The sequence below is a fragment of the Delphinus delphis genome, chromosome 4, assembly GCF_949987515.2.
Source record: "Delphinus delphis chromosome 4, mDelDel1.2, whole genome shotgun sequence".
NCBI lineage: Eukaryota > Metazoa > Chordata > Mammalia > Artiodactyla > Delphinidae > Delphinus > Delphinus delphis.
Window position 1 is genome coordinate 128,036,790 of NC_082686.1, and position 21,076 is coordinate 128,057,865.

At 36.1% G+C, this 21,076-nt stretch overlaps 1 protein-coding gene across 12 annotated transcripts in view; it reads left to right on the forward strand.

The window, feature by feature from the left end:
* The window catches only part of MBNL1 (muscleblind like splicing regulator 1), a 200,783-nt gene that overhangs the window by 163,603 nt on the left and 16,104 nt on the right, over positions 1-21,076 (forward strand). For 8 of the 12 annotated variants that reach the window (XM_060011448.1, XM_060011437.2, XM_060011439.2 and 5 more), the window contains 4 exons: positions 6,270-6,470; positions 17,159-17,416; positions 18,586-18,639; positions 19,514-19,667. In XM_060011448.1, coding sequence (XP_059867431.1) covers positions 6,270-6,470; positions 17,159-17,416; positions 18,586-18,639; positions 19,514-19,667 — 667 coding nt within the window. The remainder of the gene's footprint in view (positions 1-6,269; positions 6,471-17,158; positions 17,417-18,585; positions 18,640-19,513; positions 19,668-21,076) is intronic. The other 4 variants (XM_060011440.2, XM_060011441.2, XM_060011444.2 and 1 more) reach the window with 1 other exon arrangement.

The window sequence follows — 21,076 nt, forward strand, 5'->3', positions numbered from 1 at the left end:
AATAAAAACACAAAAGAGCATTTTTTGCTTTATTGTATGATCTTTGAAGATAAATAGAGGACCTATAGTATTTAATTATCCAAATTAAAAGAATAAAATTTCTGGATTTTATTTCTAGGTAGTACTTAAAAAAATACTATTATTTTGCCATACACTATCTGACGCAAAGGTAATCTAACAAGAAATTACTAAATAACCAACGATACACTGCACCCAGGGGCTCACAACTTAGATGCATCTGGTGTATTTCTTTGGTCCATCCCACAAAGATGTTTTTCAGAAACCCTGTTGATTCCAGGTTCTCGGCGTTGCCCTTGAAGAGGTCTGCGTAAGCAGTGTTTTGAAGAGTGTATCTGAGCTCTGGAGGTCCCCTAGCAGTGCCCTCCCATGCCTTTCCCTGTGTGCCCAAAGGTTGGCCTTGGCCATCCATAATTTCCCGAGGCAGCTGCCCTGAAGGTACACACACTAGCTACTTCGAGGTACAAAACTCATGTCGAATTCCCTATGCATTTCATGAACTTGAAGTAGGCTAGGGATAGAGAAATTCAAAGTTACTGGATTTAGCTAAAGTCTTAGGAGCTCCTTTGCTGCTCCTGTCGCCTTGCCTTTGCTGTCACTTCATATCCAAGCATTTTTTGGGCAGTTGGTTCCTGAAAGCTTTGAAGTCATCATTTGTCACACTTCCAGGAACACCTAGAATTCTTAAATTGTTTTTTAGTGCTTTACATTCCAGTTTATCCAACTAGTGGTTGAGATAAGGCTGCTTTATCCCCAAGTGTTTCTGGTAAAAATGGTTCCAGGTCCGTCACTCTGCATCTTATTTCATCCATCCTGCCCATCTTACTGCCTGTTTCTGTCAAGGAGCCTCTACTTCCTCAAGCAGCATGAGAATGGGCCCTGAATCTTAGGCACCAGGCCATATTTGTTGATACCTTTCTTCTTGGAGGGCTAGAAGTGAGTCTTCTTTATTCAAATGTTATTACTTCATTAAAAGTCACTTGAAGTATAATGTGAAATTAAGAATAAAGTAAGTGGTCATTTGATTTGCCCAGTCAGCAAGTCAGTCTAGAAGCAGAGTTTAAAACAGTATTTCTCATTTTATTCCAGTCATGGGCTACCTTCTTAGAAGAAAAGACACTGTAATGTAAATCTGTTGATAATTCCCGTTAGCTTTTGGCTCTATGTTTATATTCAAAATAATTGTTTACAGAGACTGTTTATAGCTCTTGTACAGGGCTGTGCTTACCCAGAAACATGGTTTTATATACCTTGATTTTGTGCTGTAAATTTTTTAAAAAAGCTTAATTTTTCCCTGTTTACATGTTTGACCATCACAAACACACCACCCCCCGCCACACACACACACAGAGGTAAAATCCAGAAAAGTCTGACTTAAAATTTGTGTTCTGTAAATCCCAGCACATACTGAGTATATATTATTTGTTTCATATACTCCCTCTATTTTATTAAAAATGGCGAACATTATATGCAAAACAAACACTGTTTCACACAGTGTTTTCAAATAAATTAGAATCCCTATGATATTTGCAAGATTACAGCATGGTAACAGTATGTTAATGAAACTTAGTTCAATATGAAAAAAGTGACAATCAGAAATAAAATAAATTAAATTTTAAATAAGCATACTAAAGAAATTAATGATTAAAATTTGAGATTCAGAGGAAATAACACTAAATCTTTTTTAATGTTCAAATATGTATACTAGAAAATATTTACTATATTTGCTAGTTAGTTTCTGTGGCAGAGAAAAATAGCAAATCCATAAATACATTTGTTAAGCAAATGTTTGTAGAGGACTTGTGTAGATGCCAAGTGCAGGATGTGCAAAATGGACAAAGCACAGTGCCTGAGACTGCACTCTGAGAGCCCAAGTAGAAGAGATGGTTAAGTAAACACACCTGGTGATCAATGCTGAACTCCAGTGACGAAGAATTACGTAGGAACAGAGGGTAGGAAAAGCGCCTTCATAGTTGGAGGTGTGCGTGGATCAGGGCAGACTTCGAGAAAGAGTCCTGATTCTTGAAGCCTAATTAGGAATTAAACAGTTGGGCTGGACAGGAGCAACCTTCACCGTGGAGGGAAAACCATGTTCAAAAGCAGGGAGCCACAGGAGGCACATATACTTAGAGACCTCACATAGAACCTGAAAACTGGACCTATTTCTGTATTTAAATAGTAGAAGACCACATAGTATATGGAATAGGATTTCCCCAGGAGCCTTAAAAACTACTGCTGCCTAGAGATTCTGATGAGTAGAGAGTGCCAGGGAGTTCCGGGCTTCAAGTCGTCCAGGTAATTCTGCTGGACAGCCAGCACTGAGAACCACTGGTTTTAGAACCACCTGGAATTAAACACACCGATGTCTAAATCCTAGGTCTTCCATGCACTCATTTGTGACCATGGGCACATAATCTCTGTGAGCCCTTTCCCTTATCTGCAAAATGAAACTAATAATATCCACCTGACAAGGCTGTAATTTATTCACTTTCATTCATTCATTCACTCACTCACATATTCAGTGTATATTTATTGAGGACCTACTGTGTGCCAGGCATCATTCTCGGTTCTGGGAATTTAGTAGTAAACTAAACATGTATCCCCTCCTCCTTGTAACAAAAGCAGTGGAGTTTTTGCTTTCGTTTGCTCCAAGGAGTTTATACTCTACTATTATGAGGATTAAATATAATAACATAGGTAAAGCACTTAGCACAATGCCTGGCACACAATAAATAGAATTATTGTAATAGTCATGTTGGCACACAGTTAACGAGGGTCATAATGTGAAATTGAATAACATTTTCATTCATAATAAAGCCTGATTACCTTAATGGAATCAAATGTCTCATTTAAAACAAACAAGTGGTTAGCCCATAAATGCACCAGCATTAGTGAGATTGCAATTTGTTTTTCTCTGCTTGGGATGTTCACTGGCAAAAAGGCAATCATAAACCAACCTTCCTTATGCCTTCTGGGAACAAAGGTATCTGTAAATCATTATTACAAGGATATAGTTAGTATCAAATACACCAATTACATAGTTCTATGTTATCCTGTGGTTACTTCGGAGAAAATAGGATACTGCTCGATAATACCATTGTATTAATATCCGTCTTTGTGATTCTGCTGAATCCTCTTTCGGATGGCATTTGGAATAGAGAATTGGCAGTACCACAGTTCAAGTGCTTCACTAATCTGATTAGAGCACTCTGATGGGGCCGGCAATGACCTACCTCTAGCAAGGTGCTCTTTGAAAAAGGGATATAACAAATTTACAGAAATTCAAAAGAAATGAAGGAATGCTGCACTTCAGTGGGTTTTTTGGGCAGCTACTGGAATCCAGTTTCAAAGTACAGAGCTATTATTATCGATTGCCTGTTTAGCAAATAACTCTTTATCTGGAGAGGGAGCAGTTTGAGATAATGTTTGTTGAATAGTTGATGTTTTAGAATTTTAGAAGCTGCTACAGATTTTACTTGGGGACAGTGCCCTAAAGTTCTTCAGATTTGAATCTGTTCTGCTGAATTGTCAGAAAATTAATTCATGTGACGACTCTGTAGAAACAATCTAGTGGAAAAATTGTTTCCAGTTAATAAGATGAGTATTTTTATCTCATAAAAGTATTCTTTTATCTGTAATATGCAACTGCTACACTATATGCATTGCAGATTATAAATTTATTTTATTCGGTGATGTTCAGCAAAGCTGGATTTTACTGGCCACTGATCTTATTTTCTTAAAATAAAAATGCTTTTCTTCCCTCCATCAGTTTGTCAGTTGGACCTCTGCTTCTAAATAATTATAGTAGATTGTGCAGAGTGACACAAACATCTCAATAACTTTCTGAAGTATACATTTAAAATGCCCTCTCTGGAAATACATATTAATTCATAGCAAGAATTAACATTGACCAGCTCTGTTCTCCATATTCTAAACTAGTCTTTTAGTCTTCTGTGCTAAATTTCTTATAATTCTTAAATAAGAGAAAAATTAGAGTGTTTTTCTGGCTGAAATGTCACATATTGTGTCCGACAGTATGTAACAGTGTAAGTTTAACCTGAATATTTCTGAATAGAGATCCAAGTTCAACATGTATTTACTATACAGGGCAACTCTTGTGTTGCTGCTGCCTTGGCAACCAGTAGTCAGTGAAGCAGTATCAGATCAGCTGCTGTTTGAATAAGTAACTGTTGATAGATGGAGATTGCTCTGGGCCCCAGTTTCTGACAGGTTATTGATTGTTAATATCTGGAACCCCCAATAGTTTCCTATTGTGCGTGGGTAGCTGCCTTGGGCAGGGATGGAACTGGGGACCGGAGGTATTACTTTAGGCAACTTCATCAAGAGCCATGAACCAGGCAGGGCAACTAACCATGGCATTCAAACCAACACATTAGGAACAACAATTATTTTAGTTTGAAAATATCGATGGAATCCATGGTATATTGTTTATTCACCCAAGTGAATCAAATTATGTATTAAATACTCTGTATTACATGGTCTTCTTAGTAAGACTGGATATGCTGGCTGCAAATATTTTGTCCTAAAACAATTTGTGAAGTCACGAGAAGGCTGTATCCTTTAGGATAGGCATTTTCAACCCCAGCGCTATTGACATTTGGGGCTGGATAAGTCTTTGTTACGAGGGACTGTTCTGTGTTATAGGACACTTAGCAGCCTCTACCCACTAGGTGCAGCTGGCATCCCCAGCTGTGACAACCAAAAATGTCCCCTGATATTGCAGAATGTCCCCTGCGAGGCAAAATCACCCATAATTGAGAACCACTGCCCTAAGAAAAAAGGTATACCTGAAATCTGTTTTACTCTTCTAAATACAGGATGAGTCAGGGCCAAATTAGATAAAGGATATATTTTATTTTTTTAAAGATATTTCTTCTGAGCTATAAGAATTACTTTTGTAACATGTCCATCTTGATTGCATAAAACCTTACACCAAGACTCTCTTGAATACTAAATAAACTCTGGGGTCATCTAACTTCTTATTCCTGTCAGAGGGAAGAATTATCTACATTCTCATGTCCCTTTCTTTCTAAAAGAAATTTCTGTGATTCTATTCCTTACTACAGGGTAAAGATAACAACAGATTGTTTAAAATTACCTTAATGAACAGGATCCATTTTGTCCATTTGGTTTTGTGTTTTGGAAACAAACATTATTATTACACACAGCATTAAACATCAAGAATGAAAACTCCATTGAATTAGGAAGTTGAAAATTTACCACCAATAAGGTGGAAAATTGTGCTAGGTTAGCTTCTGAAAACTGGAGAAGCACATTGTTAAAATAGATTTCAGGTAAATTATTTAATTTTATTCAAAAACATATTTCCTGATATGCAAATTTTCATATCAACAAATAGAAACTATTTTCATATATTCATGAAAGCATTCCTGGCAAAAAAAAAATCTATCTTGTAGCATTTTATTCAATGCTACTATATGTATTTCCTTGAACAATCATAATGCATTTCTTTAGAAGTGTTCTTTTTCAGACTTCACATTTCAGAATAGTTTCTCCCTAGTAAGCTGAATTTGTTAAGTGTCTCACGAAGGTGTAATAGGCTGGTGGGAGATTTATAATTTCCCCAGGAAAACCTGCAACAAATATATATGCCAAATACTTTATCTTATATGCTCAAAAGAAATGGTGTCATCGTCACCTTTCACGTATCCCGTAAGATTTATTCACAGTTTACATTGACTGTGAAATTCTGCTGTCCATGTGAGTTCTGCTTTATTTATTCTAGATAATAGGACACTTGCAACCTATCAACAGTTGTAAACAGATCTTTTAAGTACATCTGACATAGCAATTATGAAATGTATTTCTTAGACAAGTTTCCAGGATTAAATCAGGACAAAGGTGGAGATTAGGTAACCACAAGAAGTTTCTGTATTGAATGGTTGAGCTATTTTTCAAAAAGAAATTGCAAGTATTATAGACCCCAAGCTTCAAAATCCCAGTGGAAAATTTAATGGATAATTACCCATTCTATTTTAGAAAAACGTTGATTTGATGAATGCTTGTTTTAAGAAACATTCTTATCCTAAATGAGAGTAAATAAACATACAGTTGAATGGAGAGAGGGAGGGAGGGAAAGAGGAAGCAAAGGGAGAATGGGTTATGAATGAATGCATGGATACATGGATGGAGGATAGATATATAATGCAGGATATCAACTTTGAACCAAGACCTGCCGATTAAATTTTGCTTTGTATTTTATTTTTCAGCCAATGTTTTCAGTTGCACCAAGCTTAGCCACCAATGCATCAGCAGCCTTTAATCCCTACCTGGGACCTGTTTCCCCAAGCCTGGTTCCAGCAGAGATCTTGCCGACTGCACCAATGTTGGTTACAGGGAATCCTGGGGTCCCTGTACCTGCAGCTGCTGCAGCTGCTGCACAGAAATTAATGCGGACAGACAGACTTGAGGTAGGAGTGATTCGCTGGTGTCTTTCTGTATTCCATTCTAAATTTCAAAGTGTGCTCTTTGTTTATTTCTTCCATGGCCATAAAGGTTAAAAACAATTCAAAGCAGAGATTTTGGTTTAGTGTTTGGAGCGTTTGTCTAGAATATAGATATGCTATACTTGATGAATGTAACATTTATAGAAGCCACAACATCCGCATGTAGAATAATGGGTAAGAACTTGGACTCTGGGATCAGACGGCTTATTACTTCACTGTGCCTCAGTTTCCTCATCTTCAAATTGGGGAAACCTATGGCATTTACCTCAAAGAATTAGTCAGTGTCTGGCACACAGCAGAAGCTTCCTAAATGTTTCTTGTTATTGTTGCTATTAACAAATTCTATCAATCCCCTGGTACTTGTCCTCATAAAGATGTTATTCAGTTACTCTCTACAAACTGTTTTGAAATTTATCGTTGCAAGTTTCCTCATAAGTCTCATAATATTTTGGTTGGAATAGCAAGGCAGCCTTGTTTGTGAAATGTGATTATAAGTTTTTAAATTGTAAATTGGGTGATGCTCTCAGTCTTAGAGTCAAGGATGATCAGATGTATATACTTTGCTATTGCTACATGAAAAAGAAATTAAAGATATAAATCTTATGTTGAAGTGGTTGTTGAGAATTTTAGCATGGCTGTAAATTAGTGAACTTGGTAAACTCTAGATGAAGGGGAAAAATGGCAACATTACTGTACATTGAAGCTCTCAAATCTAGCATTGGTGTCCATATAAAGAGCAAATGAGCTCTTCCTCTGTTTCCTGGTTAGCATGAGGCAGTACTTAGTGCTGAGAACGTTTACGTGTCTTAATTACTGAGAAAGCGGAAAAACAAGGCCATTGTGTGAACATAATTGACTCTAATCAGTTTAGCAGGAATTTATTTAATAAGCACCAATTTTTTGTTTATTAAGTTTCATTGCACGCATTACAAAGGATCTCAGATAGTTATAACTGCCACCATCTTTTTGACGGTAATAACGATAGTTGATATTTATTGGGTATTTACTATCTACCAATCACAGCGTTACCCCTTCATATGCAACACATTTAATCCCCAAAACAATCTTATGAGGAAGATACTATCATTAACTCCATTTAACAGGGCGATAAATTTATGGAGAGAGAGGTAAGGTAACTTATTCAAGGTCACGTGGGTAGGATGTTCTGGTGGGGAATGAACTCAGAACTACATTTTTAAACACTAGTATATTACTCTCCCTTCCCACACAGGTGATAGTACAAAGAGGAGGCAGTAAATTTTGGCTTGTGTGTTCCCTTTAGAGTTTTCATTTGTTTGTTTATTTTAGGCTTGTTTTTTACCTTTCATTGAACGTTTTGGGAAAAGCTACTAATTACAAGAGTTCCACAAGGAGAACTCAGGAAGGATATTGAGACTTAATTGCACGCCCTCTGTGCACCAAGGACTCTGCTGTGTGCTAGAGATAACACCTTGACTTGTGGGTGGTTCGTCATTGCACAATTGTTCTTGCTCATTGATTAACTAATGCTGTTTGCAGATAAACTGGGAGGAAATTTAAGAAATGTTAAATATTTAAAAATTATTAGATGTGCTCAACGTATGAATCATCCCTCCCCCACCCCCACGCACCGACCTTTCTGAAGCAAACCCTGGGTTCATAATGTGTAATTGTTGATTGTTTAATGGGAACCAAATAGGCAGTCTGAGATAACTTGATGGAATTAATTATTAATAGGAGATGATATTCCTAAAGCTGAGAACGTCTCTATTTAAATCTCTGTCAAAGAATCTCTTTAAAAGGCTGATTGTGTGGTCAGAACTCTTTTAAACTAATCCTCCCACAATTTTAGGTAGTCTGTAATTGGTTATATTTTGTATGGTGCTTAGTTAAAATGAAGACTTCTGTCTTTTTTTTGTTTTGTTTTTCTTTTGCAAGAAGCTACTTTGAGTATTTTGTCTGTCTTCCTTTCCCATAGTCACAACAAATGGCTACTGTTGCAATGACTGTCATTTCCTTTTAACCCGAATTCCACTTATCTAAATGCCTGATGGTTGGGCAGCTTCCTTATTCTCCTGCACAGGATCTGACTCAATGTCACAGTTACAACCTGTTAGGATGTTGCAATGTGAAGCTAAGGGGCACCTTTCTCCTAGCACTTGTGATTTTAGACACTCCTATCTTCAGGGTATTTCCTCTCATGCTAATTGCACTACATCTTGGAGTCTAAAAGACATGGCAGTAAGTACACACACTTAATTTACACATCTAGTTATTTGGGGTTTAAATCTATACTCTATTTTTAACTCATGGAACTCCCAAGTACATTTTAGAATTTTGAGTTCCTTTTGAGGTGAACAGATTTTGAATCAGTTAAAATATTGGCCAATTCTTCTTGCCACTTCTTTCTCTCTTTGGCTACAAAATAGACAATGAAGAAGTTAAAAACATGGTAGATCATCAGCCTTCTGGTTCTGTTTAGAGGAACTAACACATATTTATATTTATAGCACCCAGTGTGATACTACAAAAAATGTTAAATTGAAAAACAGGAATCGAATCCAAGGATTAGTGCTGGTGATTTTGCTAGTTAGGTGAGTAAGCATAGGTCAAGTTTTCGATATTTTCCGAGCTTCATATTCCACACATATTAAATTAGGGGAATATACCAGACAATCTCTAAGATCACCTCCAGTTAGGACATTCTAGGTGAAATTTAGGTCATTTTCCTGTGTTTAATGCCAGCCACGAACTACTGTAAAGGTATTTAACACATAAATAACACGCACACACCCCTAAGCTTTCTATCACTATTCATATTATCCATTCTTTGTTGGATATCTTTTAAAAGACCTTGTAGCTGCATACTTTCTGTGCTGTAAAATTCAGTCTTCATGGTCTTCTCTAAAGAGGAGCAAGTCTCCCGAATATCAGTCACTGAAATGAGGCTTTGAAAATTCCATTTTGTGACCTTGGGATGCCCTTGTGTAATTTTCAAGTAGCGGTCATTTTCAATGATTATTTTAAGAAATTGTTAAAAATCTGTAGGTACTGGAAAGGACTGAGGTTTTTAGTCATATCTTTGCTTCATTACAAAGAGTTGGTAATTAAGGAAATCACTGTTTGACTTATTTTCACGACACACAATAATTTTTTTTATGGTGCAAGAAGGATCCATGAATGCATTTATTCTCTTGTTTATTCAACAATATCCAATGAAGAACTGTTGAACATCTTACACGTAAAAACTGTTGTAAGGAATATCTTGAAGCCTTATAAGGTTATCAGCTGTGTTATTAACAACAAGAAAAGGTCCACCAGAATAGTGCCAAGCTCATAAATGATGCCCAGTAACTTAGTCAGTGAAGGAATAAATGAGTCAGTCAGCCAGTTAATCAATTAATTAATCACAGAACGATACATGCCCTTATTCAGAGCTTAGGGTAATGTAACAGAAGAGATAAAATATGACACATTTTAAACATGTGTTAGCATTCTCCTTGAGAACATGTTTACATTTTGAACATTCCAGCTACAAAGTATGGCATCTAGTTCATGCCCCTAGTCCTAGAGCAATGGTTTTCAAGCTTTAATGTGATTAGAATCACTTGGGACGATTGTGAAAAACGCAGGGCCTGGGAATTCCCTGGTGGTCCAATGGTTAGGACTGGGGCTTTCACTGCCCAGGGCCTGGGTTCTGTCCCTGGTCAGGGAACTAAGATCCCACAAGCCACACAGCACAGCCAAAAAAAAAAAAAAAAATTAAAAACTAAAAAAAAAAAATTTTAATGCAGGGCCTCATCCCCACAGACCGATTCAGTGGGTCTTTAGCGGGTCTCTGAAATCCTTTGCACAGATCTGCCAGGTGATTCTAAATGCAAATGGTCTATAAAATACCTATGCCAGGGATGCCAGCACCTGTCATTTAAGTCTTAATTTTCATCATTTACCTCATGTACAGTTACTTGTATACAAAAATCTTCCTCCTCCAATGCATTTAGCATTCTACATTTTGTGAAATTGCTGAGAACACAATGTACAGCATTATGAAATATTTTAAGCAACTGGTGATAATTTTTAGGGTAATTTATACTGCATAACAGCATTAACCAAACAAAAGACAAACCAGTGGCCACATATTTCATATGCTGATGGAGACATTAGATTGCCATTTTGTGAACTACATCATTTTTATATCAATAGTCTGTATGACAAAAACATATGACATATTCCAGGGAAGGAGAGCAAACCACTAGGCTTCTGATACTTTTCAGTTAAAGTTTGTTTTAAAATAAAGTATTCATGTGCCGAAAGTTTTATTCTACTGAGGTAATCATGACATGAATTTCTAATTCAGACCACTGGATACTGAATGCTTCCACTACTTACTGACACAGAAGAGTCTAGTGACTTTTTTCATATAGACATAAAAACATATGATACCTACTGCCTACACAAAAAAGAGCATTTAAAGATAAATGTGGATTCAAGTGATAGTGAAAGGCATTCCTACATGACATTATTATAGGCATTGAATGGATTTGTCATGATCTATTGCATATAAAAGATGCAATTCAAAATAAGATTAGAAAAGCAAATGCTTTTAATAATATAAGAAAGGCTTACTGATAGAATTATTTTACTTCCGTATTTTTGTAGAGAGTGTTTGGCTATTGCTTGTATGATATTTTAATTTCTTTAGAAAAGTACCAAGAAATATTGAGTTTTATGCACACAGGTCTATGTAGTCTACATTTTTTTTAATTGTAATAAGGCTTTAGAATGACTCTCTAAAATGTGGTCACACCCCCCATTTAAAACATCTAGTCTCTGTCGATTATTACTGTCTGTGATTAGTTTGAGTTTTGTTTTAGAGATGATAGAGTTGTACATTGTTTAAAATAAGGGAATTGCTAATCCTGGCTCAGTCAACTCATATTTGCTGTTTTTCCACCAATTTCTTCATACAAATTAAAGCTAAAATGCCCCTGTCTTTGCAGTTATTTAGAAGGAGTAGTAAAGGTAACTATAGATCTGAACATTTGGCATATTGATGAGCTTGTTTCAGATGTCCTGTCATGCATAGAAATGAGTAAATGAAAATCTGGCAGTGTATTTAATGGGAAGTTTTATTTAGTTGGTCATTCCTGTATATTCAGATTTGATTTTTTTAATTACATAAGGTCAAATGACAAATTCTTAGCTATATCATCTATAGAAATATGCTTGTCTTCACTGGCCTGGTGGTAATGATAGGTTCCACCTTTTAGATTTCAAAGAAAACTCCCAGTTGATCTTAACAGAAATTCTCTGAGGTAGCTAAAGTAGATGTCTTTTTCTTCAGTTTTTAAAAAATGGGGTTCAGGTAGACCAAATTTGTACAATTATCAAATAACAGACTGAAACTAGATATCGCATCATCAGATATTTATCTTGGGAATGTAATTTTACCAACAATTAACTAAGATCATTTCCCCTAATCACCAGAATTTTAAGATGTGGATATTTGAATTCGTTTTGAGTTGAAAACTCAGGTAATTTCTTTGTATTAGATTGTATATTCATGACCTGTAATGCTTTGGGTTCTTTGATAAAATTGATTATCCAGTATTTCTTTTTTAAAGTGTTGTGTTAGCTCAAACTTAATAAAGTCCATGATGCTTACTGTTGAACAACGGGTATGTATGTGTCTTTGAATAAGCTCCTTAATATTGGTCATTAGGTTTAAATTGACTTCCCAGAGTATTAAAGTACCCTGAGATGGGCTTCCCTGGTGGCGCAGTGGTTGAGAGTCCGCCTGCCGATGCAAGGGACACAGGTTCGTGCCCCAGTCAGGGAAGATCCCACATGCCGCGGAGCGGCTGGGCCCGTGAGCCATGGCCGCTGAGCCTGCACGTCCGGAGCCTGTGCTCCGCAACGGGAGAGGCTACAACAGTGAGAGGCCCGTGTACGGCAAAAAAAAAAAAAGTACCCGAGAGTCCCTCTTCCCTGTTACAGTTAGCCCTCTCTTCCTGCTTTGAATGTTAGTCTCTAAAGATGACTAACTATGTTAAGCACAAAACATAGAATGTCTCTTAAATAACATGCAAATGGCTGTTTAGTTTTGAATAAGTTCATCCATTGACCTTAATTTCCTTAGACTCTCAAGCCTTAACTTGCAGAGTAATGATGAATTTAATACTACTTATACAACCTATTATTATTTTGACCATTTTGAAATATGTTTGTCATGTTTATAGAAATTGAGATCGAATAACAACTGTTTAATCAGATTTGTATAGTGTGTTTTAAGCTATCTGTACATTATCTTATTCAGTATTCATGATTCCAGAGCTAGTAAATATAAACACTAGATAGAACTGAAAATTTCTGATTTCAAACTCTATTCTCTTTCCACCCTACTACTGCTATTTAATTAACCAAAGAAGGTTTATGTAGAATTAATTTAGATTTCCTTGGGAAGTTTTTCTGATTGCTTTTTCTTTTGATTATTTAAAGTTTATATGCCAAAGGTGTTTTTCTGGAAATGGAATTTTCAGTGAATATTTTTATTGAAATGACGGTTTTTACTGTAAAAGCAACCTCTTATCCATTTTGTATGAAAGTTTCCAAAACTTACCTGATTTCCAAAGCAAATCCTGCCTTAATACTTTTTTTTTTTAATCGAGTATAGTTGATTTACAGTGTTGTGTTAGTTTCAGGTGTACAGCAAAGTGAATCAGTTATATGTATACATATATCCACTCTTTTTAAGATTCTTTTCCCATATAGGCCATTACAGAGTATTGAGTAGAGTTCCCTGTGCTATACGGTAGGTCCTTATTAATTATCTATTTTATATATAGTAGTGTGTATAGGTCAACTGCCTTAATACTTATAGTACATATAAGTACTTATACTTACAAACATTCTTTTTGATTGAAGCACATTATGTGTTTAGCTAATATCAATAGATGGAATTATTTTCATCTAGGTTTGAAAACCACTTACCAAACTGTAAAAAGTACTTATATATGTTGACCCACTAATGCCATTTCTGCACATTTATCCTTAGAGAATGATTTTTTTAAAGAGTGTGGTCATGAATATACTCTTTGCAACATTATTTGTAATATGGGAATATTGGAAATAATCTAGATGTTCTCTGAAAGAGTTACCTATATTGTACACATCTGTTTTATGGAATTTGATGCAGCCAGCAAAAATGATGACTCTGGACACTATTAAGTAAAACAAACAAACAAAAAGCTTATGCTACATTGTTGAGCAAAAACAGATCACCAAGTAATAGCCATACTATAGTTACAACTATTTGAAAAATATGTTCGTGCAGAAGATTGGATGAGAATAGAAAAAAGAGCCATAATGTTGTTAGGATTTTCAAATCCTAATTTTATCTTCTTTGTTCCAAATTCTCTGTGTGGTAAATTGTGCGATTTCTTATCCTGATTTGAATTATAAGGTTAGATTTGTTGAAATTTTGTCTGTCAACTATAATTTGGTAACACAATACTACAACTAAGAGATTTCTTTTGGGGAAGCAACACAGTCTAAAGTTTGCTTGAGTTTATCAGGCCAAACTCATAATCAGCAGTCAAGGGATAGATCCCATTTTATTGATGGTCATTAGTAGAGAAAAATCTGTTTGAAAAGCTTTGGGAAGTTTGTTCTGTTCAGATAGGTACCCAGCAATCCATATATACAAGCAAAGCTTGGCAAACTTCTCTAGCCCCTCTAGCCTTGTAGCTCTCACCAGTACAAGTTTTCACAAGAGATTTTCAGTTTCTTCTCTATTTTTTTCAAAGGCAAGAATAATAGGAGAACAGCTATTTCAGTATATTTCTTCTGTTCCATTTCTCTTGTCAGGAGGAACCTTAAGTTGGAAAAAAAAAAATAAAACAGTCAAAAATGTATATCATGCAGAAACAGTTACCTAAGTTCTTGGAACATCAGAAAAGGCTGGATTTAGGAACAAAATTCTGAGCTAACTGCTAGTTATCAGCTCTGCTTAAATGTTTTTTAGAATTCTCCCCCAATGCATCCTGCAAGGCAGTAAAGAGTACAAAACTGTAATAAACCAATTATTAACCTATACAAACCACACTGACACATGCATAAAGCAAACGGAGAGGGACGAGAAGGGGTCTTAGAATGATCATCTTTATGCAACCTGATTTTAAGCTCACATCCCTGAAAATAAAAAGAACGTTGAGATGGACAGAGAAATAAAAAAGTCAAGATCAGCCTGGCACTCAGCACTGGCATAATTGTTTTTGAAAAATTGCAAATCTTTGATTTTGATAGTGATTCAAGATCCTACAGATAGACTGCCTTCAGATCTTCTTTCTTGTCAGTGTGGCAAAAAGCGAGAGAAATTGGAAAACAGAGTGTTGGTTCAGCTGCTGCCAGTTTCTTTGCGAGCATATTCGAGAAAGCAGGAATTACTGAAGAGCTAACAGCAGTAGTGTCCGAACACAGATGGTTTCCTATTGGATGAGGCTGCATTGACACAGATTTGTTTAAACAGAAAAGTAACTTTTTTGTTTATGCTGTGGTATAAGTTTAGCATAATTTTGCATACATACGTGAAGAGTTTTTATCCTCATTTAAGTGTTCCTCTCTTCCTATTTTGATGAGCCTAATTTAGTAAGTGGGGATTTGTGGTGTAGAAAGCCGCACAGCTGACTCCAGTCCTCAGTGAGAGTGGAGGACAATAGTTGTGGATAACAGCTTTACCACTTTTGCTTTTCAAATTATAAACTCCTGGATATCCTTGTTTTCTTTTGTTCAAGAAGATAAATGCAATGATAAAAAAAAAAGGATCTTCTGTAACTTCCTAAGTCATCTTTGTATTCCTAATATCTCTCAGAGTGTCTGGCACAGAGTAGTTATTTAATAATTTTTAAAAATTACATAAATTGAGGTGATGAATAGAGTTGGCTCATTGCTATGTGGAATGCAATGCTTTAGCTAGTTGAGGTTTCCAAATGGTGCAAGATGTCGTTTATAATGCTATTTTTAAGATATACCACGATACAAATTATAGAGACCTTTTTAAAAGGAAGCACTTTCCTCAATAATGGGATATGGATGTAAAAGGGGGAAATGCCTAGAATTAAATGTGATCATTTCATGTATTTAAATCCAAGAAAATCTTTGTTTTTTTAAATCACAATGGGGTTCCCCCCCCTTTTTTCCCCTTGATGAATTCCAAAATTGAGTGTTCAGGGTCTGCATTCGCTCAGTTTGTAAAAAGATTTGTGAAAAACAAAACGGAAACATCCTTGAAGCATGAAGTAAGAGCATAAAAATATAAGGACATTCTGTGTTTAGATGGCCCTCTTGTGGTAAAAAGGTCAAACTATTCTGACTGAAGACAGCGCCGGCAACCTCTTGATTAGAGCAAGCACCATGACAAACTTTAATAGTAAGAGTCAAAATCGAGCAGATGAATGAAAAATAACCCATTTTCACCTTTCCCCAGGGACCCCATCCAAAATTAATAGATATAAAACAAACAGTAGGGCTTCCCTGGTGGCGCAGTGGTTGAGAGTCCGCCTGCCGATGCAGAGGACGCGGGTTCGTGCCCCGGTCAGGGAAGATCCCACATGCCGCGGAGCGGCCGGGCTCGTGAGCCAAGGCCGCTGAGCCTGCACGTCCGGAGCCTGTGCTCCGCAACGAGAGAGGCCGCAACAGTGAGAGGCCCGTGTACCGCAAAAAAAATAAATAAATAAACAGTAACGAAAACTAATCTTTTTCCATCTGCTTTTTATAGCTACCAGGTAAATCTCTAATGATCAAAAACTTAGCTCTTCGAAACATTTTATGAAAAAGCTATCATTTTACTTTTTACACTTTCTTAAATAATTTCTGATTAGCATAAAAGTTGCAAAAATAGAACCAAGAGTTCCTGCCTATCCTTCACCCTGCTTACCTAAATATTGACAGCTTACATAGCCATGTTACCACTCACAAAACCAGAAAATTAGCCTTGATAAGCTGCTATTATCCGATCTACAGACCTCAATCAGATTTCACCAGTTGTCCTACCAACCTCCTTCCTCTGACTCCAGGATCATTCAGTCTGTGACAGTGTCTCAATCTTTCTTTGTCTTTCATGACCTTGACACTTTGGAAGAGTACTGATCAGTCATTTTGTAAAACATCCTACCATTTTAGTTTGTCTGATGTTTCCTCATGATTAAATAAATTCAGGTTATGCGTTCTCAGCAGTAATACAACAAATGTAATGTTGTATCCTTTTTTCAGTGCATCATATCAGTAGGTACATGATGTCATTATGTCTTTATTACTGGTGATATTAACTTTGATTGTTTGATTAAAGCGGTGTCTCCAGGGTTCTTCACTATATAAAGTTACTGTTTTCCCCCTTGGTAATGAATAAGTATATCAACATAATTTAAATTAGATATTTTACCATAATTAGTATCATAAATGTGTTTTCTTTCTCATGGACATTTTACTGAAATGGGATTATAATTTGTATACCGAACTAAGAATGTTTTCAAGTTATTTTGTGGTTCCTTTGCAAATTATCTTTTCCCCTTTCATTTGTTGGCTTCTATCACCAGTCTTGCACTTTAAGTTAAAATCTTCGGAAAGTTTCTACTTGTCCATGTTGACTGACCCCTGTGCACTTAATGACCCCGTAGGTATGTCGAGAGTACCAGCGTGGCAATTGCAACAGAGGAGAAAACGATTGTCGGTTTGCCCATCCTGCTGACAGCACAATGATTGACACCAATGACAACACAGTCACCGTGTGTATGGATTACATCAAAGGGAGATGCTCTAGGGAAAAGTGCAAATACTTTCATCCTCCCGCACATCTGCAAGCCAAGATCAAGGCTGCCCAATACCAGGTCAACCAGGCTGCTGCAGCACAGGCTGCAGCCACCGCAGCTGCCATGGTGAGTTAGAGACCTCAGATCAATCCTCGTTAACCGTCAAAAAAGCAAAGTGAACAGCTATATCTGACGACAAGCTATTCATTTATTAACCTTTTTAAAAAAAATTTTTGCTTAAGATATGTTTGTTCAGGTATCCCAGACAATACATAATGAAGTTACCATTCAGAGAAGTGAGAGTAACTCCTCAAATGGTTCAGATTGCTCCTTCCCTCGGCCTAGCTCTTAATACTGTGTCTTATTCTGGATATAGGGTTTCTGAAATTTCTGCTTCGTACAGAACACCTGTCTCCTTTTCGGTTTAACGATCCTGCCGTTTCGGTCCTCTTATTTCTGTGTGCCACCTAATCAGCCGTCGTTTTCCTTCGGTGTGTTCCTTCGCACATCAAGGCTCTTCTCTACATTATCTTGCTTTTAACCATAAGAGAATCTGGAACTATTTAGGAGACTTGCTTCAACAAAATTGTTTTTAGGATTAGCTACAAGATTTTGAACAGTTTGCTATCTAGACAATCTTAAGCACTATTGTGGCATAAACAGAACTGTAAAACTAGAGAAGCTTGCCTATGCCATTACGTAGAAAGGAGAAAGCAGTACTCAAGGAGGAGTTAGAAATTGGATCATTTAGAACAGATACCTATACACTTAAGGTAAATTTTAATGTGATCTAATAGCTGATTTTAATGAGTCCATTTTTGTTCTTTGCTTAGCTGTTGTAATGTTGTCCTTTTTTTTTACATAAATATATGACGTAATCTTTAAAATATTCATAAAAACACTGTGTGGTATTTCATAGCACAGTAAAATAATCACGAGAGAGGTCTTTTCTGTGTTTGTTTATGGATACTTGAGCAAAAATACAGAAGGCAGACTCTCTCCTCCTCTCTTCCTTTCACTCTTTTTTTTTTTTTCTGTTAGAGTATCTTGTTTGTAATTAACTACAAAGAGGAGTTATCCTCCCAATAACAACTCAGTAGTGCCTTTATTGTGCATGCTTAGTCTTGTTATTCGTTGTATATGGCATTCCGATGATTTGTTTTTTTATTTGTTTTTTCTCACCTACCCAAAAATGCACTGCTGCCCCCATGATGCACCTCTGCTTGCTGTTTATGTTAATGCGCTTGAACCCCACTGGCCCATTGCCATCATGTGCTCGCTGCCTGCTAATTAAGACTCAGTCGGCTGTCAAATCACTGAAGCGACCCCTCGAGGCAACCTTTGACCTGGTACTATGACCTTTCACCTTTTAGCTTGGCATGTAGCTTTATTGTAGATACAAGTTTTTTTTTTTTATCTATTTAAAAATATATATTCCTTTTTCTGTTATAAAGTTGTAAAGTACAATGAAAAACTGAGTGTGGTTTCCTGACAAAATTAGCGGAAAGACCGTAATACAAGTCCCTGGACGGATATCATACAATGAAAGATTCCGAAAGCCCAGCAGTCCACATTCAGTTTAACTACATTGTAGAATATTCTAATGGAATACTTGAAGGACATTAAAAATGTATTTTTGGACTGTATATTTATGTACCTGTTTGGTTAGCATGGCTTTAGTGATAGAATTATTGACTTTTTAATATTTCTAGTTCAGTGTTTTAAGAAAAAAAAAAACTTGCATGCTCTGGGACATGTGCATGTTTAGGTAGACATGGGGGGAGGGGCAGAGTGGGACTGATTTTTATTTTACCTGTTTCGGTCACTCCGTACAATTAACTATTAACATTGCTTATACTTGTCAGTCCTCATGGAGCTCGCAGTGCAGCTTTTCTTCTTTTCCCAAATCAATGGCTTCTCCCAGAAAGCCTGAAGCATTATGGGACTTAAAACACTTTAACACATTATAACATGTGCTCTCATACTAGTGGGTTTTTCCCCCCGCCCCCAAGACAAAAATAATGCTTCCTTTAAAGCTTTTATCTTGCTTTTTTTTTTTCCCTTTAAATTTTTGTTTATTGGATGTTTTTTTCCCCTTGGGTAGTTAAGTGCTCTGCTGCTTGCTTGCTCATGCTTCCTAACAATTTTAGCCCTCAACTGATTTTTCTTTTTTCTTTTTCTCTTTTTACTGGTATTTGTTTTTTATACTCATTCACTAAACAGGGAATTCCTCAAGCTGTACTTCCCCCATTACCAAAGAGGCCTGCTCTTGAAAAAACCAACGGTGCCACCGCAGTCTTTAACACTGGTATTTTCCAATACCAACAGGCTCTAGCCAACATGCAGTTACAACAGCATACAGCATTTCTCCCACCAGGTAAGGGGTTTGAGTTTATTAATAAATGAATCTGATGATCCCTGTAGAGTGCTACTGGTAGAGCAGACAAGCAACACCCCCAGTTGTTTTTAGCCATAGAGCAGGTGGAAGGTAAGATGGAAACTTGTCTGAGGTATCTCCTATGGTTTTCCTAAAAAACTAAGAATTTTAGCTTAATGAAAGATGGATTAGACATCATTGATGTTTTATATATTTATTTTTGTTTGTGTAATTTGGAATTGAAATAGAGTTCTTTTCTTTTTTTTTCCTCTTTCCTCTACACCGTTATATGTCTGTCAAGCTATTTTATGACCCTTTCCTGCTGTAAGACCCCTTTGCCTTCATGATTCCATAGAGTTCATTTGAATTATATGAAATGACACTTTTCAGTTTTGATTTTATTTTTCAGCCTTTTTGTTTTCAAGGTGGAGAATAAAAAACTGACTTTGTGTTCCAGAGCTCTTAAAAAGTGCTCTTATCAGTACCAATCAGTATATATCACTTAAAATTGTTGCTCCTGAGCTAATATTGAAGTAGCCCTAAGTGCCCAGTGAAGTTTACATTTATTGTTGAGTTATACATTTGTGGTTTCAGTTGATTACAACTTAGTCAAATAAATATACTCTAGAACTATACACAAAGATATATAATTTAAAAACATAAATAATCAGAAAATTAGTTATCTAGAAATTCATTATTTTTGCTCACTCATCATTTACTTCAGAAAAATACATATTACACTTCTTGTAATCTGGAATTCAACTAACCAGAGACTCTAATCTTATTTTGCTCTTTACCTCTTAATCTTTCTAAAAAATTACCATGTGTTAAGAGATTTATTTAATACAATAATTTTATTAATTAAATTGATAAATTTATGACTAGATGTGTATGTCAGAGATCCAGCCCCATTAGTATATTATACTATGTTAACAGTATTTACAGGGCATTACGTTCAAAATGCCATGAGGGAATGTGATAATTTGTTTTTGAATAATGAGAATAAATTATAGTCACATTAGTTTTTACTGCTAAGCACAACTTTATATACAGCGCATCTTTGAAAACTAGCCATCCGTATGTAGAATATGTAGTAACATTGAATGAACTAGAATATTCCACTAATTGAAATAGCCTGTCCTAGAACCACAGATAAAATGATATTTACTCATGAAATAGTGTCTATCAAGTTGCAGTTTGTCCATTTTAGAACAGAAATTAAATCATGTTGATCTGTAGGGTATTTGTTGCATTCTGAGGGAAAAGTCACGTTTGTTTTAAGTTTTATAAGATTAAAAAATTTCTTCTCAACGTATACAGTTTTTCAGAGATTTCCAGAAATGGATCTTTTTGCTTTAGTATAAATTGCCACGCCCCTGGATTTATGCTGTCTCCAACAGATAATCTAT